Below are 25,765 nucleotides of genomic sequence, written 5' to 3' on the forward strand. Positions count from 1 at the left end.
TCTTTTCTGTGGCTTTGCACATTGTCATACTGTATTTTGTTTGGATCAGCTTCCAACATTTTATCTATTATGCTTTCAGTGTTGTAAAATACCTCTCAGTTTCTTTAGCATGCAGTTTTATTTGTTAGCATCTCTTCCTCTAGGATGTTGTCATTCTTTTCATCACTCCCACTTTCTTCATGGCTAAGTTGGCCTCTACAAGTTCCTCTGGCCATGGATCTAGGCTCCCTCTGATGCTGGCAGTGGCAGCATCCTGCAACCTGCTGTTTCTTCTGTATCTCCACTGATGTGCCATTGGGATTTCAGTTCCAGCATTAGCTTTTATTTCAGTTTCTTTGTTCCACGTTCATCTTTATGATCAATACCCTCTTCTGATCATTCATTTTTATAAAATGTCATTGGTGTTATCACTGGGAGATAAGGAGACAGCCCAGTGAAGCGCTTTGCTGTCTTTGTGTGACCTGCATGACAGGTGTGCAGTGACCAATCACTGATAGACTTGAAGAATGATGTGATTGGTCACTGATCATGATTTGGGGGCTGAAGTTAATAGCAAAATTTGTACTTCATGCAGTTACTCAAGTTAATATGCCATGGTAACTGAAGTTCGAACTTGTTTTATTGAGGGACTGGTGTCATTTAACGAAGCCATGATAACAAATCTGTGTATAATAGAATGCGCAAAGTGAGGGGAGGACGTCCTGTATTGCAGATGTTGCTGTCTCCTTTTTTTGTAATAGACAAAAACATTAAGAAAAAATGAAACTTGGCCAGGCGTGGTGGCACACACCTGTAATCCCAGGATTTTGGGAGGCCAAGGCAGGTGGGTCACTGGAGGCCAGGAGTTTGAGACCAGCCTGGCCAACATGGTGAATGAAACCCTGTCTCCACCAAAAATACAAAAATTAGACAGGCGTGGTGGCAGATGCCTGTAATCCCAGCTACTCGGGAGGCTGAGGTGGGAGAATTGCTGGAACCCAGGAGGCGGAAGTTGCAATGAGCTGAGAACATGCTACTGCATTCCAGCCTGGGCAAGAAAGCAAAAACTCCATCTAAAAAAAAATAAAATAAAAATAAAACTCATAATATTGACCTGGCTTTCACTTCAAACATAAGTTTGGTCAGTTAGTATATAATGTATATAATGTAGAGAACAGGCTTGGTTCTACATGGCTTGGTTCCAGAAGAAAATGTATAAGCAAAACATGTGTATGTATCTGAAGCAGGTGCCTGGTGTCCCCCTTTTTTTGCTAAATGAGAGGGTACCTGTATGGTGCTAAGTAATTTGAGTGCAGCGGAAGGAGGACAGGTTTTGGAGTCATACCATAAGTGTCATTTAACCTCCCTGGCCTTTGTTTTCTCACCTGTCAGATGGAGATGCTGTATCTTAAAATTGTTGGAAAGATTAAAAAGAAACTTGCAATGCCAGGCACAGGCTGTGTCCAATATTTCTTTACTTTCTAAACTAGAATTTATCATTTAGATTTATTTCCCACAGTTGTTTGGCATTTATTTTGTATTGTCTAATTTGATGCAAAAAGAATGATTTTGGAATTAACACATCTATCATAACAATGTAAAAACATACGGTGCAGATAGATAATAAATAATGTAACCTGTCAGCCTCAAAAGTGGTTAAATTTAAAATGGTAACTTAAGTAATTTTTCTCAGTAGTATCAATCATATGTCTCAGTAATGGTTATTTTAATTTTAAGGTAAATTAGATTTATTTTGTTTTTAGGGGAATAGTGTAAAGAATATTTGCGTTTGGAATTTTTGACAAAATTTTACTGATAAAATTTTCTCTCCTGTTTTCTGACATGATCCCTGGAAAGCATAACATATCCCGTTTTATACGCAATATGTTCTCTATGTTCTCTGTAAACCCTAGCACACGTTGGCTTGCTTCATTGTATTGTCCCATGAGTTTCTTACTCAAGTGTGATAGTTGGGTAAGGTTCACTTTAGATGCCTGTTTTCCATAGTATTTTACCAGAGAATCAATCCGAGATGATGGACAAAGACCTGTTTGACTCTTTTCAGTAATGTAGGGAACTACAATCAATTTAAAATAACTAGCATAAAGGTTATTATTAAACCATTCCGAAAATGTGCACCCCTTCAGCCCTGTTTTTACATGTGGCCCATTGTGCATAGCATGTGACTCTTATTACTACAGGATATGTGGCTCAAATTTATCCCTTTTACCTTTCCTCTAGCAACAGAAGAGAAGAAATCTCTGAAACGAACTTTTCAGCAAATTCAAGAGGAGGAGGATGACGACTACCCTGGCAGCTACTCTCCTCAGGATCCTTCTGCAGGACCCCTCTTGGTAGGTCTTGACCCCAGAGAGTAGGGAAGAGTGGCTTAAAGTGACCTCTAGTTGAAGACTATGGCCACAAGGTGGCGCCAGTGACCACCAGTGTGGCATCTTCAGAGGGCACCTCTCAGGGGCCCTGTGCATCATTCTGCCCAGAGGAGTTTGCTGGATGGCAGGTGTCCCTGTTTCTTTGCGTGCCATGACTCTGGGATGGGCTTATGTTTTATAAAGTACTTGAACTTGGTTTTTTCAATCCTAGAAATTAAGAGTATTCTTTAAAAATAGATTTTGGAGAAAGGGATAGATAATATTACAAAGACATTCAAAAGTCTTCTACCATGGCCTGTCTCCAGTAGCATGGTAGTTTTAGAAAGTAAATAACTCATTAATATCTAAAGACAGTCTGTGTGTCAGTAGCAAATTTGCTGCACTATAGCCTATTAAATATTAAAACAGGGAGTTAGTCTTTAACCATGTGTTCGTGTTATTTGGCTATACAGGTTAGCTTATGAAATCTGTCTTGGTACATTTTATCTATTTACAGTCAGAGAATTTAGGTGCAAGGTGACAGTTTAAGTAACTTGACCAGTGTCTTAATTTAAATCCAGGTGTGTCTGACTTCAGCGCCCATGCTCTTTTCAAGGGGCGCTTCATCTTACTTTGCCTAAAACAGCTTTATTACACATGGTCATGCTTAAAGCCTATGTAAATAGGAAGCATGTCTAGTTTGCGTTATGTTACAATGTTGAGTTAGGCTAGGGATTAAATGACAGCAGTGTTAGGTCATGTATCTTTGCATTTAAACACTTTAAAGACGACAGCCTACATTATTACCTTTCGGGGTAATCTAACTACTGTTTACGGAGCTAGCTACTCCTTGGTCATTATGGAGTGGCCTGTTAGCATTTTTTGTTTTCTGACAGTTTAAGAAACTCCTTTTTGATATATATAGAAAGTGCATCCTTGGTTTACTTTTCTTGTTTTTTCCCCCATTTGTTTATAATAAGTTCCATGCATTTAATTTTGGGAGTGACATTCATTTTGTCAAGAAAATCCAAGAAAGACTTGAAGTAGGTTGATCAGTCAACATATAATTTTTTCCTCCTTCTTCTGGAGACAGGATCTTGCTCTGTTACCCAGGCTGGCGTGCAGTAGCATGATCACAGTTCACTGCAAACTCAACCTCCCGGGCTCAAGTGATACTCCTACCTCAGCCTCCCAAGAAGCTGGGACTATAGACACATGCCGCCATGCCTGGCTAATTATTTTATTTTTATTTTTTTCTAGAGACAGGGTCTCGCTATATTGTTCAGGCTGGTCTTGAACTCCTGGGCTCAAGTGATCCTCCTGCCTTGGCTTCCCAAAGTGCTAGGATTACAGGTGTGAGCCACCACACCTGGCCACAACACACAACTGTTAACATCTGATATTTATACCTTTATTCTATACTGGAAATGATACATCATTTGAAATTAAGCAATACAAACTTCATTGTTCTGAATTGCCAAAAACATGTTCTTTTAGAATTAAAAAAATAATAATAATTATTCAGAATTTCATTCATGTCCTGCCATGGACTTAGATAACTAATTTTGTAGATTTTCTTAGAATCCATGACATTGGCTTGCATGTAAGCTCTGGGGCTAAGAACAGTTTTTTTAAGAAATGGCAGGAATGACTGTTTTTAGAATTTGCCTCCACCTCATTTAACTCCAACTAATTTTCTTTAAACCCCATGTCTTAATGGATAGTGTTGTTTGTGTTTTGATTTTACAGACTGAGGAACTAATCAAAGCTTTGCAGGATCTGGAAAATGCCGCATCAGGGGATGCTACTGTCCGACAGAAAATTGCTTCTCTGCCCCAGGAAGTGCAAGATGTTTCTCTATTGGAAAAAATAACAGGTGAGAAGGTAGAGTTTGGGTGAAAGGTGAGGAAAGAGTGACATAACTAATGCAACTAACCCTAGGCCATACTTATGTTTGCGGGTATAGACTACTTTCCATGTTGTGTTGGATGCTCTACCATCTTGGGATTTGCAAACATAACTCACATGGTGAACAAAGAAACTTGAAATAGTCAGAGCTTGAATAGTGATTCTAGGAATTATTGCAAAAATGCTGGTGTACCACAACCTGTGGCTCTCTAAATAAGGTCTGTTAAAAACATAGTACACATTATGTGCGTGTGGGGTGGGTGGGGGGAGATTAGGTATTATTCTGTCTATTAGACTCATAACCCTCTTACTAAAAGAAAAAAAAATATGATTCAGGGCTGTGTGATTTGTACCCAGCTCTCTGACAAGCCCTGCAGATGATAGTGCCTTCAATGCCAGGAATTTCAGGTGTGTGTTAGACATGTCATTTTGCCCTAATCGTGACCTCCCTAGTTAAACAGGGAGGGGCAGTTGACACGATTCCTGCTTTCTGCGTGAGAAACTGAAAGGAAGGAATGAAGCATGAACTAATCTTGACAGTATGCTTTGCACCCGTACTTTTGTTCTTTGTGATAGTCTTCGGAGATGACTGAATGTGTGTCTCCATATTGCATAGGACATTGAGGCTTTGAGAAGATAGGTGTCTTGCCCAAGGTCATACAAGTAGTGGATCTTGGGATTCTAACCTAGGCTGAAAAGCCTATGTTCCTCCCCTTACAAAAACTCAGACCTTTCATTCCACTGTCTTCTGAATCCTAAGCTTTATCTCAGGCCACCATTTTCCCACTTCAGTCCCTTGACTTGGCTGCTTGTCTAACTTATTCCATATATATCTAAAGGAAATAAAGGTCACTGATGAAATATTTCCCTCAACAAATATTTGAGGCCCACCTATATCCCCTCAAGTGAAGTGTCAAGAAGAAAAATAAAGCAGGGCGGTGGGAGCAGAGAATGATTGAGGGCGGTATTAATAGTATTTTAAAGGTACTTGGGGAAAGCCTTTCTGATGAGATGACTTTGAGCAGAGACCCGAAAAATTAGGAAGCAAGCCATGAGGATATCCAAGGGAAGGAAGCGCCACCAGGCAGAGGAAGCAGCACAGGGAAAGACCTCAGGCAGTGGGTGTACTGGGTTGGAGAACACTGCTCGGAGGCCTTCTGAGTCACGCAAGAAGCATCTTAGCTCCTCACTCTGCTTCCCTACCCCGGCAATTCACCCCACTGGGACCTGCAGTCTCTTGATCCCCCCTACCTCTTGCTGGCCCTCAAGTCCTCATTTTCTTCTTTACTCAGATTGGAGTGGTCTTCACTTCCTCACGCACACCTTCAACCCATTTTCTTCTCTTTCTCCCTTCAGTGTAGTTTCCTGGCAAAATACCTAAACAGGTTAAATCACATTTTAAAAATACTTATTACTAAAAGGACTACTTCATTTATTCTTACTATCAAAATCATAATCTGCAAAAATTGCAAGCAAGTTAATGTAAAGCTAGCCATGTATGTAATTTCATTTCTCTATTTCACTGACCTAAAGGTCTCATGTAGCTTCGTTTTAAAATATTTGTTTTATTTTGATTTTTAATTGTGGTAAATTACATACAAAATAAACTACATATAAAATGGTAAGCTACATATAACATAAAGGTGTGCAGTTTAGTTGTGCTGAGTATTCTCACATTGTTATACAACCAGTTTCCAGAATTCTTTTCATCTTGCCGAACTGAAACTCTATACCCATTAAACAATAACTCATAATTTTTCACTTCCTGTATCACCTGGCAACCACCATTCATAAATTTAGCTTTTTGTCTCTTCCTTTCCTGTACCTGTGCAGTGGAATGTGGCTGGGGAAAACTAACATGTCTGAGTTGACTTTTCCTCCTATTTCTCTGCATGGACATGCTGTTTTTCTAAACCCGTCTCTCTGTGTATTAGATCTGCTCCTTCTCATCTAGCCAAGGTCATTGCTCCAACAGTGCTCCCCTTTTCTCCTGCATTTTCCATTTTTTGCTCTTTACTGGATCATTCTCAATAGCATAAAAACATGAAAGTTTCCCCCACATGGGAAGATGTTTTTCTTGACCCCATATCTTCCTCTAGCTACTGCCTCATTTCTCTGTTCTTTTTAGCCAAACCACCTGAATGGATTGCCTGTGCTCTCTCTCCACTTCCCGTCCTCCCAGTTGCTGATGACTTCCTTGTTGCTAGACTCAGTGGTGGATTCTCTGCCCCCATCTTAACTTTACCCCAGTAGTATTTGGCCCAGTAGATTATTTCTTCTTCCTGAAAATACTTTCTTCACTTGGTGTAGTAGTTGGAATAATGCCTCCTGACCCCCTACCCCGCAAATGCCCATGTTTTAATCCACAGAACCTGTGTGTATGTAATCTTATATGGCCAAGGGACTTTGCAGATGTGATTAAATATCTTGAGATGGGGAGATTACCCTGGATTATTTAAGAGGGCCCAGTGTAATCACAGGGTCCTTGTAAGAGGAAGGTGGTAGAGGGGGAATGAGAAGGGGGTATTACCGTGGAACCAGAGGTTGGAGCAATGTGCTTTGAAGATGGAAGAAGCAGCCGTGATAAGGCAAGGCATAAGATAATTAATTGGTGATATTCTAAGCTACTAAATTTGTGGTAATTTGCTACAGTAGCAGTAGGAACTAGGACCCTACATTGTTCTAGCTTTCCTCTTCTCTGTGTCTTTTCAGCCTCCTTGCTGGTTTCTTCACTCTTCCTTGACCTCTTCATATTAGCCCCCTTCTTTAGCTGGTTTCACTGGCAGCCATTCTCACCCAATTTCATGACTATAAATAAGAGTTTTTCTGCTGATGATTTCCTAATTTACATCTCTAGCATTGACCCTTCCACCTTGAACTTGAGACCCATATATCCAACCTCCTACTCAGTTTTATTAGTTGGATATCTTGATAGGCATTTCAGGCTTACTCTGCCCCAAACTGAACTTCTGACCTTTCCTCTAAAACTTGTTTCACTCATGGTCTTCCCCATCTCAGTAAATGGCCCTCATCATTCCTGTTGATTGGGACCAAAACCAGCATCTGATACCTTGTCACCGCCTCTACCACTGCTCCCTGGTCCAGGTCTCTGCCATGTTCAGTTGATTTATTGCAGTAGCCTCCCAGTTGGTCGTGCTGCGTCATTGTTCCTCTTGCTCAGCCATCGTTCTATTCTTAACATAGTAACCAGAGTGATCCTCTTCAGTAGAAGTCAGATCATGTCTCCTGCTCCACACAACACCCCCATGACTCCCCCCATCACCAAAGTAAAAGCCAGAGCCTTTTTTTTTTTTTTTGAGATAAGAGTCTCATTCTGCCGCCCAGGCTGGAGTGCAACGGCCTGATCATAGCTCGTTGTAACCTCAAACTCCTGGGCTCAAGCAATCCTCCTATCCTAGCCTCCCAAAACACTGGGATTACAGAAATGAGCCCCCTGCCCAGCTTTAAAGCCCGTCTTTCACTGGCCTCTGTTACCATGTAGACTTTTACTATTTTCACCTCACTCACTGCTCAAGTCATATGGGTTCCTCGCCAGTCACTCTTTCCTCTTAGGGCCTTTGTACTTGTCCCCTGTCTGAAATGTTTCTCCCAGATAGTTACGAAGCTGGTTCTCATTTTCTTAGGCCTTTGTTTACGTATCACCTTAGCGAAGCTTACCCTGGCCACCTTTTTGAAAATGTTGATCCCCCTCTGCTTCCAGTGCCGTACTCTTTCTCCTCTGCCTTATTTTTCTCTGTAGTTCTCTTCAGCTGATAAGTAAGCATAATATTGTATATTGATTCTCTTCCTACCTGATAATATAAATTTGAGGGCAGAAAGTTTTTGTCCTTTTTATTCTCTACCGTTTCTAAGAGCCTAGTTATAAGAACTCAAATTTGTTAAACTAATTGGAAGGTTTTGAGCAGAGGATTGGTGGGCATAAAGCCCGGTTGGGGTGGGCTCAGGAGGAGAGCAGGTGGCTACACTTCTCTGAAAAGAGTTTAGCTCCAAGGGGGAGCAGGGAAGCAGGTCAGTAGTGGGATAGTGGTATGTGGGTGGAATGCATGGCAGCAGGTTTGTGTGCTGGTGGTGGTCTTCAGGAGGGAGAGAGAGAATTTGCTGAGGTAGGGAAGACATGGGACGGCTGCAGAAGTTGAGTCTTTGAGGAAACGAGAGGAGATGGGATGCGCATGCCGCTTGGAGGACTGGCTGAAAGAGGCACTTGCCACTCTGATGGGTGAAGGAGAGCAGGGAGCGTGCGGACAACGTGGGTAGGTCCCCTGAAGTGAGCATCTGGCTTCTGCATTTTCACTGCATATTTTGTGTAACTCACTAAATTATTATAAGTTACTTTTCTGGGTTGTAATTTGTGTAAATGAATTATTTCCTTTGTAAAAGTTCTTGAGGCTGCAAATTGATTTTCTTTTTAATCTTAAAAATTAGTATTTGCCATTTTTTGCCACAGGCACCTAAACATCTTAGTGAATTAACCATTTTTAAAAAATGATCAGTCAAGCAATAACAAAACTAAAACCAACCTAACCACCCCAGGAGCTTGCTCATGGAATGAGCCACTGAGCTGGGAGAAGTTTGGTGGTCCTTTATCCTCTGTGAATGAGGTGATCTCTTTCCTTTGTGCTCCATTCGGCTCACTTCTTCCCTTTCACCAAGGACATTCTTTTGTTTCCCATCCCCGAGGAGGGTAGAGGTGCCTAATCTTTGGCATCCCACCCAATCTGGAATCCTTCAGCAGTTCCTCTTGCAATGTTCACATTAAGAAAGCATCTAAAAGCCACATGGCTGTTTGCCAGAGCTACTGTGTTGGGAATTCTGAAATCCTAGTTCCCTAGGAGAACGCGAGCTCTCCCCTCTGACAGCCTGTATCCATAGGGAGTGTCATGGTACTGTCCCATGGTACTGCGGGAGTCTCTGATGCTCTTTGTTTCAAAGCACCAACCTACTGTTTTGACCCATTTAGGCCTTTTAAAAATGAGGTATACATATTTAAAATTCTAATCTCATCACCACCCACAGGTAATTAATTATGTCAATTCTTTGTAAATGCAGATCCTCCTTTGTTTATCACTTCTTCCCAGTAATACCCTTTCTTAATGTTTTTCCATCCCCAAACATGAGTTACAACCCATTAATTGGATATGAAATCAGTCTGGTAGCTAATGACCAACAGATTTTAAAAAATGGAATAAAGCCATCCTGGCTAACAGAGAAACCTCGTCTCTACTAAAAATACAAAAAAATTAGATGGGCGTGGTGGTGGGCGCCTATAGTCTCAGCTACTCGGGAGGTGTAGGCAGGAGAATGGCTTGAACCTGGGAGGTGCAGCTTGCAGTGAGCCGAGATCATGCCACTGCACTCCAACCTGGGCAACAGAGCAAGACGCCGTCTCAAAAAAAAAAAAAAAGGAAAAGGAATAAAATAGAAGATAGAGCACACATAGTAAGAATGGGTATATGGGTATTTTATGAAACCTGCTTTCATTTTTCTTTGTGTTTACATAAGTGTATTTCTGCTGTGAGTCATGTTCAGAAACATTTACAAACCTCCTTCTTATCAGACTTTACATTTTGTTGCATGTAGGAAGAAATTCATCCCCAGGTCCAAGGCTTACATAGTTTAAGAGATAGAGTACTATAGATCATTTTAGAGATCAGGCTTCGAGTCCCAGCATCTTAGCTGACTGCATATTGAAACCTGTCATGTAGGGTTTTTTTTGGCGGGGAGGAGGTCTTAGTTCCCACACCCAAGAGATAAAGTGCACGCTATTTTTTATTCCAATGGAAAGTAAAAAGACTACTTAATGAAATACGGTTGTCCCTCCATATCCAAGGGGGTTTGGTTCCAAGACCTTCTGAGAATACCAAAATCCAAGGTTGCTCACGGCCCTTAAATAAAATGGTGTCGGATTTGTCTATAACCAACGAACATCTTCCCATATACTTTAAATACTCTCTAGATTACTTATCATAGCTAATGCAATGTAAATGCTGTGTTAATAGTTGTTATTCTGTATTTTTTAAATTGTGGGTTTTTAATCGTTATTTTTATTGGTTTGTGGGGTTCTTTGGTCTGAGTATTTTCCATTTATGGTTGGTTAATCCACAGATACAGAACCCACAGATATAGGGGGCCAACTGTAATATAAATGAAAGCACTTGAAATTCTCAGAGGCAAGGAACGATTTTTTCACGGATGATCTTCAATATCTCTTTCTGCTTGTTTTGTCTGGAGAGCTTTTGCAGGAACAGGCATTTAGAAAGCCTTTGCCAGATTCCTCCCTTGTACCACTTCCTTACCTCGGGTAATTGAGTAGTGTCCTGTCTTGCTGACAGGGTGAATACCTTTGGATTTCTTGATCAATCAACTCATTGTTTGTCCACAGGTTCTGGCTTATTCTTAGACTCTGTATATTGGGAGAGAAACTGTTAACCTCCCCCAGAAATGTTTCTAATCATACCTATGTGATTTGTATATTTTCTCTATTTTTTGATCTCATTTGTACTTAGACAAAGAGGCAGCTGAACGTCTTTCAAAAACAGTAGATGAAGCATGTCTGTTACTAGCAGAATATAACGGGCGCCTGGCGGCAGAGCTGGAGGACCGTCGCCAGCTGGCTCGGATGTTGGTGGAGTATACCCAGAATCAGAAAGATGTTTTGTCCGAGAAGGAGAAAAAGCTAGAGGTGAGTCCATTAAAAGGCAGACCCAGACTGTCCACGTTTCCCTTCCTGTAGCCCACATTAGGAGGTTTTTATTATGCTTTAATTAACAACATTTTTATCATTTAAAAATTCATGATGTGAATTCTGAATATCCATCAGATACTGTAGTTATTTGAGCACAGTTAAAAATTGAAGTCATGTTCTTATATGTCCAGGACAGAACAAACTGGATTGTAGGAAACAAACAGTGAACTCTTAATCACAGCCTTAGGATCTTAATACTGCTTTCGTTTGAACTCATGTTTAAAAAAATTATAAATTGAGGTACAAAAACAATAGCAAATCAGTGAAAACCAAAGAGTATGTTTGGTGGTAGTTGGGAAGTGCTGAAAAACGTTTCTTTTAAGGCATTTGGAAGGTTTTTTTTGTTTTTGTTTTGTTTTTTGTGTGTGTGTGGTGTTTTTTTTTTTTTTTTTTTTTGAGATGGAGTCTCGCTGTCGCCCAGGCTGGAGTGCAGTGGTACGATCTTGGCTCACTGCCACCTCCACCTCCCGGGTTCACGCCATTCTCTTGCCTCAGCCTCCTGAGTAGCTGGGACTACAGGCATCCACCACCACGCCCGGATAATTTTTTGTATTTTTAGTAGAGACGGGATTTCACCATGTTAGCCAGGATGGTCTCGATCTCCTGACCTCGTGATCCGCCCGTCTCAGCCCAGAATGCTGGGATTACAGGCATGAGCCACCGCGCCTGGCCATTTGGAGGTTTATTTCTGACTTGTATCCATGCTGTGGCTGAGAAGTTGTCTGCCTCCAAGATCTATCTGTAGTCAGCTCTTAAATTTCACAGTAGTATTTATAAAGCACAGTTCTCAAACTGTAGAGGAAGAACTCATTTCTACCCTGGGTTGAGGACATTAGTCCGAGTGACCTTGGGGAGGGAGTTCAGAAACATTTCCTCCCCATACACTTGTTTGGTTTCGTAGTTAAGTGCATGGTGGTTTACCCTCAGTGCTTGGTCCCATGGGATAACACAGCCAGCAGTGTGAATGTTTGGGAACTTTTGCTGCCCCGGGCTGCTGCACTTCCTTTTCAGGAATGTCTGCTCTTCTTTTTTCAAGAGATATGGAAAAGAGTTGCAGCCAGTGGTTTTGTAAAGGAGGACACTTCTGAGTTAGAGAGCCGGTCATGTTGTATTTCAAGAAATACTTCTTAAATCCCTCTTAGAGTAGACAAGGGACAAGGAGAGCCATGTCACCTCCATGCTCAGGAAACATGCTCTGGCACAGAAGGAGGGAACATTGAGCTAGCTCTGAGGCTGAGATCATTGTATTTGCCTTTCAGCACGGTCATCTGACTTGAGGGGAAATGAGTGGCAGGCACTTTTTACCGTATCCTTACCTGCAGTGATTCTGGGAACCGTGTTACATAGTGGTAGCAGGAACTTCACATTCGTAGCCTGCTTGAATGTGGAAGGTGCGAAAGGGCTGTCAACATCCTACGGCTTAGATTTAGACATCGGCACTGACCAGAGATCCTAAAGGGAGTTTCACAGGCAGTACCAGACGGTCATTTATCTGAAATGCTCATCTTTCACTGAGGAAGCATTTTCAGCACTGTGCCCCGGGACTAATAAGAGAGTGTAATTAATGATTCTGGTTGTAAGTCACCATGCCATCTGTTGAACTGCCCCTTGGCGACACATTAAGGGCTTTCTCTGATCTGTCAGACATTGATTATCATGAGCAGCTGTTGTTGGGTGGAACGTGGCAAGCAACCATAGAGGGCAGAGTCTTTGAGGAGATCGGGTTGGTAGAGCTGGTTAACTCTTTGTTCTGTTTTCCCTCCCCATAGTTGCACTTTCCTCTGTGTATTGTTGGGGAATCATTCTGGTTTTTGTAGAACTAGTGGTTTGCTGGACACCATGAGAGGGCATTAAGGTGGAGAAACAGATTAGAGCTTTGGATGCGTCCTGTAACTTTCTAGTCTACATTGCTCTGCCTGGTTCATTCAGTGGAATGGTGTTGGCATTCCGTTGCTGAAGAAGCGGAACAGGAAGGCCCCACCACTGGAACCAAAGTACAGAGTCTGAACTGAAGGTTCTTATCTCAAACCATGTCTCCCAGGCATATGAGCAGAACCATTTATTGTAAAAATAGAGCCGATTTGCTGCATTAAAGAAAGCAAATGACTAGATACAATATAAGGTTTTTTTCTGAGATGGAGTCTCACTCTGTCACTCAGGTTGGAGTGCAGTGACGTGATCTCAGCTCACTGCAACCTCCACCTCCCAGTCTCAACCAATCCCCCGTCTCAGCCTCCTGGGTAGCTGGGATTATAGGCATGTACTACTACGCCCGGCTAATTTTTTTTATTTTTTTTTATTTTTAGCAGAGACAGGGATTCACCATATTGGCCAGGCTGGTCTCGAACTCCTGACCTCAAGTGATCAGCCCGCCTCACAATATAAGATTTGAGAGATGGTTTTAGTTCTTTTCTTTATCCACGTTTGCTAAAAATGTAGGCAGTCTGCTCTCCTGAACCTAAGATTTTTCTCACCCTGTAATAGACTGGTCCTGTCCCATCACATCCCTGTGGTGGTGGCCCAACTTGATAAATGTATGCCACTTGAAAGATGCATGAATACTGTGAATTCCTTCAAATTGTCCAAAAGTCTGTCTGTGTGATGGGGCAGTACATAAAGTATACCCACTTTTTTAGCATTCATTTTTGTAACACAGCCAGTCCATTTTAAAACTGCCAAATCAGAATGCTAATTAAATATTTTATTTTTTAATCTTTTCATTGCCTTCAGTGTATACATACATGAAATTCTCAGAACTCTTTGGAGAAGTGGTTATTTGCTTGGGAGTCTGTTTTCTTCCCAAAGCTCTAATATACTTAGGTTTCTTTGTGCTTTCCTTTTTAATTTTGTATCTTTATGTAATAAGCATCTTTTTCTCTTTCACTTGGGAATTTTACGTCAGTGGTTCCTACATGTCAGGATTGGGCGTATGATGATTCAGAGCCTAGGATGTAAAAGAGGGAATTACGACTCAAAGTAGGAGATTGTGTTTCTTCCCTCCAGGAAATCATATTCTGGCATAAACAGCACAGGTGAACATAAAGCCAAACCACTTGATTGTACATAATGTAGATTAAGGAGGCAGTTGGTGGTTCTGTTTGTGGTTTAAGGTAGGTCCAAACTTGCCGTCAAGCAATAAAACCTTTTTGTAAAAGGAAATAATAGTTGAAGAAGAGAAACGTGTTTATAAATGGGGAGCAGTTAGACTGGACCAGACGGTATCTGAAGAAGGACAAAGGCAGATGTGGAAAGGAAGTGCTGGAGACCACCAGGGGGAGATTAAGGTCTGTGCTCTTTAGGAAGCTATGTATTCATTCAGGGAGTCAGCAAAGTCTGTGCCAACCAGATGTTGGCAACAAAGATGGGCACGATGCACTTCTCCCCTCAAGGGGCTTATGCTCGAGTCAGGGGGAAACAGCAGCAAACAAGGGGTTAAGGTAGAATTCAAGAAAGATTGTCAGTAAGGAAAATATTCTCACTTGTGTCTACACTGAAATAGACCAAGAAAAAAATGAAGATGCTAATAATAATTTGATCAGATGCTTATTAAAAATGTGAGACTTATCAAATCATGGACAGTTTGTGAAACTATAATGCCTTCAGCAGGTCTCCCGAAGTTTGCTAGACTGTGTGCTCTTTGAGTGCTCTCGCAGTGCCAGGAACATATTTGTTCCTCAATAAATATTTGTTCTTTGACTGAAATCCATCACTTGATGTAACCTTTTTCTATAGAGAAAAGGGGTTTTTTTTAGTTTGCGTTAAAAGTGACTTAACAAATCGGATTTAATGATTGGTTGTAAAGAATATGTTAGTTCGGAAAGGTAACCATTTTTAGAAATTTCTGTGTGTTTTCTCCTTTGTGCTACTTTTCTTTTTTCCTTTAAGCAGAATTATGCTTTGTTTTGAGAGAATCATCTTTTTTTGTTTGTTTTTGACTTTTGCTTCTGGGTGTCATGATTGATTTGGCGTATGATGTGGGGCCTTAAAAACCAGGCAAGGGTAGAAGGAATGCTGCTGAAAATCTGTTGCTAATGTTTTTGTCATGAACATAAGAAAACCTGGAAATGGAAAAGAAGGCTTGTGGAAGGAAGCACAAATAGCAGCCCAAAGAGGAGGTTAGAGAATGTGGAGGGTATAGAAGAAAGCCCATTCAAAAAGGCAGAGGCCAAAGGTACCAGAAAAGCCTTCTAGCTTCACTTCCAGAGCAAAGAGAAGCTTTGTTTGTGGTTCACAGAGGTGACTGCATTACTCCCAGATGTCTGCTCAAAGCTCATAAGACATAGTCTGAGTGGGTTGGATAGGGTTCCTGTCTTGTCAGTGTGAATAAAGCATAATACAGACATGTTCCATTAGCATGATCAGTGCATGGGGAAGAGTGTGTGTGTGAGAAAGAAACCTATTTGTACAAGTATTAAGGAAAGAAAAAAGGTCAGGAACCTGCAGTTTTACCTTCTTAACTGTGATTTGTTTGTTTGTTTGTTTGTTTTTTGAGACAGACTCTTGCTCTGTTGCCCAGGGCTAGAGTGCAGTAGAGCAATTGCAGCACACTGCCTCCCAGGTTCAGGCGATTCTTGTGCCTCAGCCTCCCTAGTAGCTGGGACTACAGGCGCACGCCACCACACCCAGCTAGTTTTTGTATTTTTAGTAGAGATGGGGTTTTGCCATGTTGGCCAGGCTCTTCTCAAACTCCTGGTCTCAGGCGATCCACCTGCCTTGGCCTTCCAAAGTGTTGGAATTACAGGCATGCGCCTCCATGCCTGGCCTTAACTGCGATTTTTATTCAGATCGTGGTGTCTGACTGTCAGTGATCTGGAACTGAAAGGAGATAGTCCTGTGTTGACGCACGTGCCACATGGTGCACACACAAAGATGATATGCCACACAGGGAAGAGCTCTTGAGAAATTTGTTACAAGCTGCAGATTTGTTTTAGTTAAGGTGAAATTCATATAACATAAATTAACCATACACTTCAAAGTGCACAGATTTTTGTTGGCATTTAGTACATTCACAGTATTGTATCAAGTTCCACAACATAATTGTGTCTGGCTTCTTTCACTTAGCATGATGTTTTCAAGATTCATCCCATATTGTAGCATGTGTCAGTACTTCATCTCTTTTATGGTAGAACACTAATCTATTGTATGGATGTGACACAGTTTATAACCTGTCTATGGACATTTGAGTTGTTTCCACCTTTTGGCTCTTATGAATAGTGTTGCTATAAACAGTCATGTGGAGGTTTTTTTGTGGCCATATCTTTTCGTTTCTCTTGGGTATGTATAGATCTAGGAGTGGAATTGCTGGGTCATATGGTAATTCTATGTTTAACATTTTGAGGAACCATCAGACTGTTTTCCATAGCAGCTACACCATTTTACATCCCCACCAGCAATGTGCATGGGTTCCAGTTTCTCCACATCCTCATCAACATTTGTTGTTGTCTGTCTTTTTATTCTGGACGACCTAAATGTGCAGGTTTATCTCATTGTGGTTTTGATTTGCATTTTGCTAATTACTAACAATACTGATCATTCTTCAGTATGCTCGTCAGCTGTTGATGTATTTTTGGAGAAATGTGTATTCAATTCCTTTGCCCATTTTCAAATTAGGTTGTTTGCTTTTTTTGAGTTGTAAGAGTTCTTTATTCTGGATAATATACCTTGATCACATATATGACTTGCATATATTTTCTCCTATAAGTTGTCTTTTCACTTTCTAGATAATATCCTTTGATGTGCAAAAGTTTTTTATTTTTATGAGTTCCAATTCATCTATTTTCGTTGTTGTTGCTCATGCTTTTAGTGTCACATCTAATAATCTGTTGCCAATCCCAGGTCATGATAATTTTTTTCTGTATTTTCTTCTAGGAATTTTATAATTTTATCTCTTAAATTTAGGTTCTTAATCTGTTTGGAGTTAGTTTTTGCATGTGGTGTGATGTAGGGGGGGACCAACTTCATTCTTTTGCCTATAGATATCCATTTGTCCCAGCACCATTTGTTGAAAAGACTACTCTTTCCTCCACTTGAATGCCTGGTACCCTTGTCAAAAATCAATTGGCCATAGATGTATTGATTTATTTCTGGATTCTCAGTTCTATTCCATTAATGTGTATGTCTATCCTATGCTGATCCCACACTATTTCCATCACTGTAGTTTTGTAGTAAGTTTTAAAATCAGGAAGTACGAGTTCTCAGAGTCCTTTTTCAGTATTGTCTTGGCTATTTAGGATTGCTTGCAATTCCCTGTGAATTTAACAATCGCCTTTTCCATTTCTGCAAAAAGAGTAATTGAAGTTTTACTAGGGAATGCATTGAGTCTGCAGGTCACTTGGGCAGTATTGCCATTTTAGCAGTGTCTCAACTCATGAACAGGGGATGTCTTCACATTTATTTAAGTCTTTAATTTCTGCTGCAGAATTTTAAAACACTCTTGGAGAGTGTCATTTACTGATGCATTGGATATTATAAAGGCCCTGTCGAGGTATCAGGACCACAAATGGGGGGCAGTGGTATCACCTTTCAATAGTGTTAACCCCCACCTCTAGAAGATAGGAGTATTTCATGTATGGACTCAACAAAGTCATCGGGGCACAGTTACAACAGCAGCTTTACAAAGTAAAGTGACACATAGAGACCTGGATATCTAGGTAAAGTGATTAGCAGGATTATTGAGCTGGACGGAACCTTAGAGATCATATAATCAGACTTCTGAATTGGTGAAGAAACAGAGAGAGAGAGAGTTAGCTGCAGACCAGGATAGAGTCCAAGGCAGACATCTGGTAACTTCATCAGATTTGTACTTTAGTTTTTGATTTCAGAATTTTGATTCTGCAACATCAACAGCAGGAAGACATCTTACGCAGAATAGTAGCCAAAGTTTAATCATGTAAACAATTTCCAAGATTCTTGTTGTAGAGAAATGACATTTTATATGGGATCATAAAATGGTTGCATGAAAGCATTCTAAGTGTGAAGGAACCTACTCTGCCACCGAGGTTCTAAGTACCTCCCTTGCTGTACCCATGCTCATGCTCTTGCTCTGATAGGAGGGGAGAAATTGGCTCATGAACTTAAAACTGCTGATGTTTCTCCTCACTTGGCACCTCCCCCTTGGCTGTAATGACTACTCAGGAGTAGAGCCTCTAACTTCAGGCAACACAGCTGGGAAGGGGGAAATGGTTCAGACTCCAACATTGCCTTATGACTCTTCATATTTCTGTTTGATTGTGGTTATAACAACTTGAGAAATTCTTTGGCTACAGTTGAGGGAGTGCTAAACCAAAACGATGCAGATTGTTGTTTTTGGCAGCACCTCCCTGCAGGGTGCAGATGGTTAGAAGCTTTTGTTTCAATATTAGGCCAGGCAGTAGGGGGAGATAGAGAGCTCCTTTTTTGTGAACTTTGGAGTAAATTCATCTTCCCTGTGATGATCAAAGCCAGTAACTCAGTGTCCTATTACGGTAAGGACAGATGGGAGCAGGTGATCTAATCGTCATTTTAGGTAAGAGTCCTTGGGTTTATATGAGCAATTCAGGGTCACAGAGGAAGCCAGTGAGGACCAGGATCTTCTGACTCCTAACTACAGTGATCATCCACTGTGTTCCCCTGGGATCTGAGAGGCCCTGCCTAGTGCTGGCCCCCTCCTCTCAGTCCTCTAAACTCACTGCCCTTCCATAGTATTCAGCTCTGTCCTCTCTAGGCTGGCAGCTCTGTCAGCACCCAGGTTGTTAGAATAGTTGTTGAAACAGGTCAGTCTGCTGCCAAGTGATTACGGGGCCTTGCACTCAGTCCCTTCCCACGAAGCGGGCCGTAGTGTGCTCACTGCTCTCCCTTGCCTTTTCATCCCCTACTTTGATATGGGAGCCTTTTTTTTTAGTTGATGTGTGGGCTTCTGTGAGCGATTTGGAGTTCCTTGGATTTCTTTTATTCATTTTAGTCTGCTGACCCTATTGCTCAGGCGCAATTTACAGCTGGAGCTTTTATCTCTTGGGTGTGTGTGTTTCTTTATTACAATGTGAAACCTATGATTTTTTCACCCCAGGAAAGTAATGCTGCATTATAACGTACTTCACATACTTAGTGACCTAAGAACATGATTTGCTAACATTTGAGACTTTGAGACTTTACATTGAAAAAGTGACACGGTTTTAAAGCTTTCCCAGCAAGAATTCATGCTTTTAGCCATAGTACCATTTTCATATTTGTAGCCCAACTTTTGTAGGCAGTATAACCCCTGCTTGATGGAACTGAGTTTCAGCTGGTGTATGTGGCACTAATTTTTCGTATTTATGAAATGCATATACATATGAAGTTAAAACAGCACCTGGGCCTCTTATGACTCCTGCCTGCCAGAACATTCACTCGCATTCAACTAGTACTCAGGGTTTTGTTTTTTTTTTTTTAATAAAAATAATACATCAGAGGAAACTTAGCAAATAAGTATAAAGAATAAAATTAGTCTCATTACCCAGAGATAACTATTTTTAATTTTTGCATATTTCCTTTTCCTCTTAGTTTAAAATTAAACTGAATGATAACGTGCAGATAGTTTTCTGTCATGCTTTTTTCTTAACATGATTATTTTCCCTTGTAAATAAAAACTTTATAAACATTGTAAATGATTGCTTGAATACCTGTGGTTGGATAGTTAATGATTATTTGTATTAGCACTTGTATGTTTCTGTCTCTGTCTCTTAGCTTTAGGCTAACTTTCAGTATTTGGATTATTTTCTTCCTGTAGATTTCTAGAAGTGGTTCTATGTATATGTGCGGATGTCTGCTTGTCTTTTAAGTACACTGAAGGTCATATACATTTCACGGTCTCTGCCACCAGAATGCGTTCCTGCTGTAGGAGTTCCTGTCTTTTCCAAAACAACTTAACCAATCTAGGACTTCATTGAGCTTATTTTGTATAAACCTCTATACAAGTTAAGGATTAGTCTTTTGTTTTATGAAGGAGTAAACATGGAATAGTTTAATTAGACTAATGGAGCCCTCTTCTGGCTTTTAAATGATCTTGTTTACATTTGAGACAGCTGTGTGAAAATAGCACAGACTTCTATAACATTGACTTAAGTGAGCATAATTTTGAGAGCAAGGTTCAGATTGCAGAAATTTGAGCTGCCTATTTGACCTAGTGGACGCATGTTATTTTGAGCAAGATTCTATTTTAGTCTTTATAAGTGTTCCTACTACTGTTAAGGTGGGCTTTCTACTGCCACTTAAAATTGGGATTTTGAAGAAAGTTAAAATTGGATTGTGGCATACTTTACAATCTTGGAAGTGAATCTCTGACTTTTTCTGTCTCTAAAATGTTAGACTTGAAATAGATCAGAAAGAGTCATTTTCTGAGATCAGGCAAAGTATTCTGGTTATAATCAGGAGTCAAGTGAAACCTTTGCAGATGAAAGCCATGAGCCCCAAAGATATGGCATGCTTTATGTGAAGAGGGTGGTACTAGCCAGCTGTCATGATGGCTGTGCAAGCCTCCTTATTTGTTTTTTTCCTTATTCAGGTCCTTTATCTTTAAACATCTGTAGGAAGAGGTATGGTCAGCTCTCTTTGCTTAATTCAACCAGTAGCTACTTTGAGAATTTCAAGCACAATAACTTAGCAAATTTCAACCCAACAAAAATTAACCAGCAGCCTTTCTGAGAATTCTTGGGGTTGGAACAGTAGTTATGAATGGACACATCCCACTTTTACTCATGATATTCTTTTCCCAGTCCTTTCCTTTTGCTCACAGTATGTCTGTTCTGCGGGGCATAGACTCAGTAGGAATTGTTCCCTTTAAGATACCATTACCCCAATTATGGTATAGTGATGATGATCTGCTTTGCATATTCCAGGTTCTTTCTGGCTTTTTCTGTTGAAGCCAGTTGTACTCCCAGCCTTTTTTCTTTGATGTGGCTTTTCATTGATAAAGTAACAATTTACCTTCCTGGGACAACAGATTCCAACACCTTAACTAATCTGAAGTTGTTAACTTCTGCCTTCCCTTGTCACATGGGACCTTTAGGGCCAATTTATTTTCCTGTCCACGTGAGAAGTCTCCAGTAAACGAGCCGAAGGTCCTCAGCATGTAGCATGCTTTGTCTCTCCAGTGTTTAAAAGAAATCATCACATTCACATGAGCATACCCTCTGCACCACCCTCCCTTTATAACTGCCACCATATCCACTTCCCTTGCTGCCTCTGCTTCTCAGCCTGTTGAAGCTTGGCATGCATGTCTACATTCCACCCAAGTGGCTGTCTTCAGAATTTCCCTCTTCCCCCCCACCCCCGCCCCCAGTGGTCTAATCTCAAAACTCAAAAGGTACTTCTTAGTCTCTGCCTCTTGGCTCCCTTTCTCTTTTTGGCCCTCTCTGCAGTATTTAATACTACTGTAATACAATGTGTTTGCCTTTTCTGGTTTCTGTGTACCACCCTCTGCTGGTTCTTCTGCTTTTTCATCTTTCAATAAGCTTTTCTCCATGCCTGTATTGTAAATGTTGCCATTCCTTTAGCCTTTTCTCATTCTGGACCTTTTTTTTCTTTTTTTTTGGGATGGAGTCTTGCTCTGTCGCCCAGGCTGGAGTGTAGTGGCGCAATCTCGGCTCACTGCAGCCTCCATCTCCTGAGTTCAACCAGTTCTCCTGCCTCAGCCTCCTGAGTAGCTGGGATTATGGGTGCACGCTACCACACCCGGCTAATTTTTGTATTTTTAGTAGAGACGGGGTTTCACCATGTTGACCAGGCTAGTCTTGAACTCCTGAGTGAGGAAATACTGTTTGATATGAGATACAAACGGTGAATGGGAATTAACTAGGTAAAGATAACTGATGGAAAGTAAACAAGGGGAAGTGTGTCCTGGGCAGAGAGTGGCAACAGCATATGTAAAGCCTGAGATCAAAGGCTGAGTGCAGACAAAATGCCATGGGACACAACAAGAGATGTGGCTGAGGAGGTCAGCAGGGGCCAAGTCATGGGGCCCAGGAAGGGGCCAGGCCACCAGCTGGGCCCATAGTCTTTTTTTTTGTTTTTTTGAGACAGCCTGCACTCTGTCGCCCAGGCTGAAGTGCAGTGGCACGATCAAGGCTCATTGCAGCCTTGGCCTCCTGGGCTCAAGTGATCCTCCTGCCTCAGCCTCCCCAGTAGCTGGGCATGAACCAGCATGCCCAGCTAATTTTTAAATTTTTGATAGAGACGGGGTTTTGCCATGTCGCTCAGGATGGTCTCAAACTCCCGAACTCAAGCAATCTGCCTGCCTCAGCCTCCCAAAGTGCTGAGATTACAGGCATGAGCCACTGCACCTGGCCACTGGGCCCATATTCCAAGAACTAGGAATAATGAGAAGCTATTTAAATGTTTAAACAGGGGAATGACATGCTCAGAGCTGCATTTTGAACATATCACAGGGCTGCCTTGTGAAGAATGGATTCTAGGGCGTAAGAGCAGATGTAGATGATCAGTAATGAGGCTACTGCAAGAATCCAGGGGAGAGGTGATGGCAGAGTGGACTAAGGTGATGGAAGTGGAGACAAAGATGCAGAGAAGGGAGGGAGATTCACGAAAAATTGAGAGGGAGCAAAAACCACGCTGGCGTGGCGCCTGCCTAGCTATGGAAGATGGTGGTGGGAGGTCAACCTGGCAGAGGCATAGGAGAGGAATTGAAGGAGAGGCTGCAACAGGGAGGCCAAAGCAACAGATCTGAGCACTGAAAAAAATCAGGATAAACACTAGATGAGGCCTAGTGTCTGATTTTGATGGATGGCGCTGCCACTCTCCAAGCCAAGGAAAGAGAAGGAAAGGAGAGGTGACCAAATTTAAAAATTCTGTGATTTTTTTTTTTCCAGTATTCCAGGTAGACTTTTAAGGAAAAAGAGGTGCCCTTGGTCAAAGACCCTTTCCTTTTCTCAAGGCAGCTTCTAGTAAATATGCTAAATTTTAAGGATATAGTCAACTGGTTTCTGGGAGAAAGGATCTTGCATCCCATTAATTCTTTTTCTTCAACTCTGCATGTCTTTTCCTGACATATTATAAATCAGGAAGATTAAGTATTGCTCATAAAATAATAGAATATGGGAGGGGTGAGAATTTCAAGCACAGTAACTTTGCAAACTTCAACCCAACAAAAATTTACCAGCAGCCTTTCTGAGAATTCTTGGGGTTGGGACAGTAATTATGAATGGACACATCCCACTTTTACTCATGATATTCTTTTCCCAGTCCTTCCCTTTTGCTCACAGTATGTCTGTTCTGCGGGGCATAGACTCAGTAGGAATTGTTCCCTTTAAGATACCATTACCCCAATTATGGTGTAGTGGTGATGATCTGCTTTCTCCATCAGATCTGTTGATTTAAATGGAACAGTTTAGCAAGTGCCTGTTCTCACCCAAGCTTCCCCCATGCCATAGGCATTGTTTCATTCCCATCTCATATATAGGAGCCCAGTGAGTTTGTCACATGTTATATCCTAGGCACGTGGAAGTGTAGGATATGAACTTGGATTTTCTTTTTTTTTTTTTCTTTCCAACTTTTATTTATTTTATTTATTCAAGGGGTACATGTTCAGGTTTGTTACATGGGTAAATTGTGTGTCACAGGTATTTGGTGTACAGATAATTTTGTCATCCAGGTAATTGGCATTGTACCTGATAGGTAGTTTTTCAGTCCTCGCCCTCCTCCCATCCTCCACCGTCAAGTAGTCCCAGGTGTCTTATTTTTCCCTTCTTTGTGTTCATGTGTACTCAGTGTTTAGCTCCCAACTTGTAAGTGAGAACATGCAATATTTGGTTTGCTTCATCCATGTTGCTGCAGAGGACATGATCTCATTCTTTTTTATGGCTGCATAGTATTCCATGGTATATATGTACCACATTTTCTTTATCCAGTCTACTGTGGATGGGCATCTAGGTTGATTCCATGTCTTTGCTCTTGTGAATAGTGCTGTGTTGGAACATAGGCATGCGTGTGTCTTTATGGTAGAATAATTTATATTCCCTTGGTTATGTACCGGGATTGCTGGGTTGAATGGTTGTTCTTTTTAAGTTCTTTGAGAAATCTCCAGACTGCTTTCCACAGTAGCTGAACTAATTTACATTCTAACTAGTCCTTTATAAGTGTTCCTTTTTCCTCACAACCTCCCCAGCATCTGTTATTTCTTGACTTTTTAATGGCCATTCTGATTGGTATGAGATGGTATCTCATTGTGGTTTTGATTTGCATTTATCTAATTATTAGTGATATTGAGCTTTTTTTATATGCTCGTTGGCTGCATGTAGTCTTCTTTTGAAAAGTGTCAGTTCATGTCCTTTGCCTATTTTTAATGGAGTTTTTTGTTACTTGCTCATTGACTTAAGTTCCTCATAGATTGTGGATATTAGGCCTTTGATGGTGGCATAGTTTGCAAATATTTTCTCCCATTCTGTAAGTTGTCTTTTTGCTCTGTTGATAGTTTCTTTTGCTGTGCAGAAGCTCTTTAGTTTAATTAGATTCTACTTGTCAATTTTTTTTTGTTGCAATTACTTTGGGAGTCTTTGCCAGGGCCAATGTCCAGCATGGTATTTCCTAGGTTTTCTCCTAGGGTCTTTGTAGTTGGAGGTTTTACGTTAAGTCTTTAATCCACTTTGAGTTGGTTTTTATATATGGTAAAAGGAATGGGTCCAGTTTTAATCTTCTGCATATTCTGCATATGGATAGCCAGCTATCCCAGTACCATTTATTGAACAGGAAATACTTTCCCCATTGCTTGTTATCATCAGCTTTGTCAAAGATCAGATGCTTGTAGGTGTACATTTTTATTTCTTTCTTTTTTTTTTTTTTTTTTTTGAGACTTTAGTCTCGCTTTGTCCACCGGGCTAGAGTGCAGTGGAGTGATCTCGGCTTGCTGCAACCTCCGCCTCACAGCTTTGAGCAGTTCTCCTGCCTCAGCCTCGTGGGTAGCTGGGATTACAGGCACACGTCACCACGCCCGGCTTATTTTGTATTTTTAGTAGAGATGGGGTTTCTCCCATGTTGATCAGGCTGGTCTCAAACTCCTGACCTCAGGTGCTCTGCCTGCCTCGGCCTCCCAAAATGCTGGGATTACAGGCATGAGCCACTGTGCCTGGCTGGTGTACAGCTTTATTTCTGAGTTCTCTACCTTGTTCCATTGGTCTTTGAATCTGTTTTTGTACCATTTCCATGCTGTTTTAGTTACTGTAACCTTACAGTATAATTTGAAGTTGGGTAATACGATGTCCTGGGCTTTGTTCTTTTTGCTTAGGATTGCTTTGGCTATTTGGGCTTTTTATTGGGTCAAGGTCAGTTTTGGAATATTGTTTTCTCTTTGTTTTGTTTTTACTTTTGTTAGTAGATGCTGTGCATGCAAGAATTTTTTTTTTTCCTAATTCTGCGAAGAATGTCATTGGTAGTTTGATAGAAATAGCATTGAATCTGTACATTGCTTTGGGTAGTATGGCCGTTTTAACAATATTGATTTTTCCTATCCATGAGCATAGAATGTTTTTCCATTTGTTTATGTTGTCTCTGACTTCTTTGAGCAGTGTTTTGTAATTTCTTGTAGAGATTTTTCACCTCCCTGATTAGTTGTATTTTATTCTTTTTGTGGCTGTTGTGAATGAAATTGTGTTCTTGATTGGGCTGTCAGCTTGGACATTGTTGGTGTATAGAAATGCTACTGGTTTTTGTATATTGATTTTGTATCCTGAAGCTTTGCTGACGTTATCAGAACTAGGAGCCTTTGGGCAGATATTATGGGGTT

General features: G+C 41.0%; 1 protein-coding gene across 7 annotated transcripts in view; it reads left to right on the forward strand.

Annotated features, from left to right (window-relative positions):
- The window catches only part of RPRD1B (regulation of nuclear pre-mRNA domain containing 1B), a 93,039-nt gene that overhangs the window by 21,173 nt on the left and 46,101 nt on the right, over positions 1-25,765 (forward strand). For 5 of the 7 annotated variants that reach the window (XM_045362964.3, XM_074005301.1, XM_005568974.4 and 2 more), the window contains 3 exons: positions 2,221-2,333; positions 4,098-4,224; positions 10,781-10,956. In XM_045362964.3, the coding sequence (XP_045218899.1) occupies positions 2,221-2,333; positions 4,098-4,224; positions 10,781-10,956 (416 nt within the window). The remainder of the gene's footprint in view (positions 1-2,220; positions 2,334-4,097; positions 4,225-10,780; positions 10,957-25,765) is intronic. The other 2 variants (XM_045362965.2, XM_074005302.1) reach the window with 1 other exon arrangement.

The sequence above is a fragment of the Macaca fascicularis genome, chromosome 10, assembly GCF_037993035.2.
Source record: "Macaca fascicularis isolate 582-1 chromosome 10, T2T-MFA8v1.1".
Taxonomy (NCBI): domain Eukaryota; kingdom Metazoa; phylum Chordata; class Mammalia; order Primates; family Cercopithecidae; genus Macaca; species Macaca fascicularis.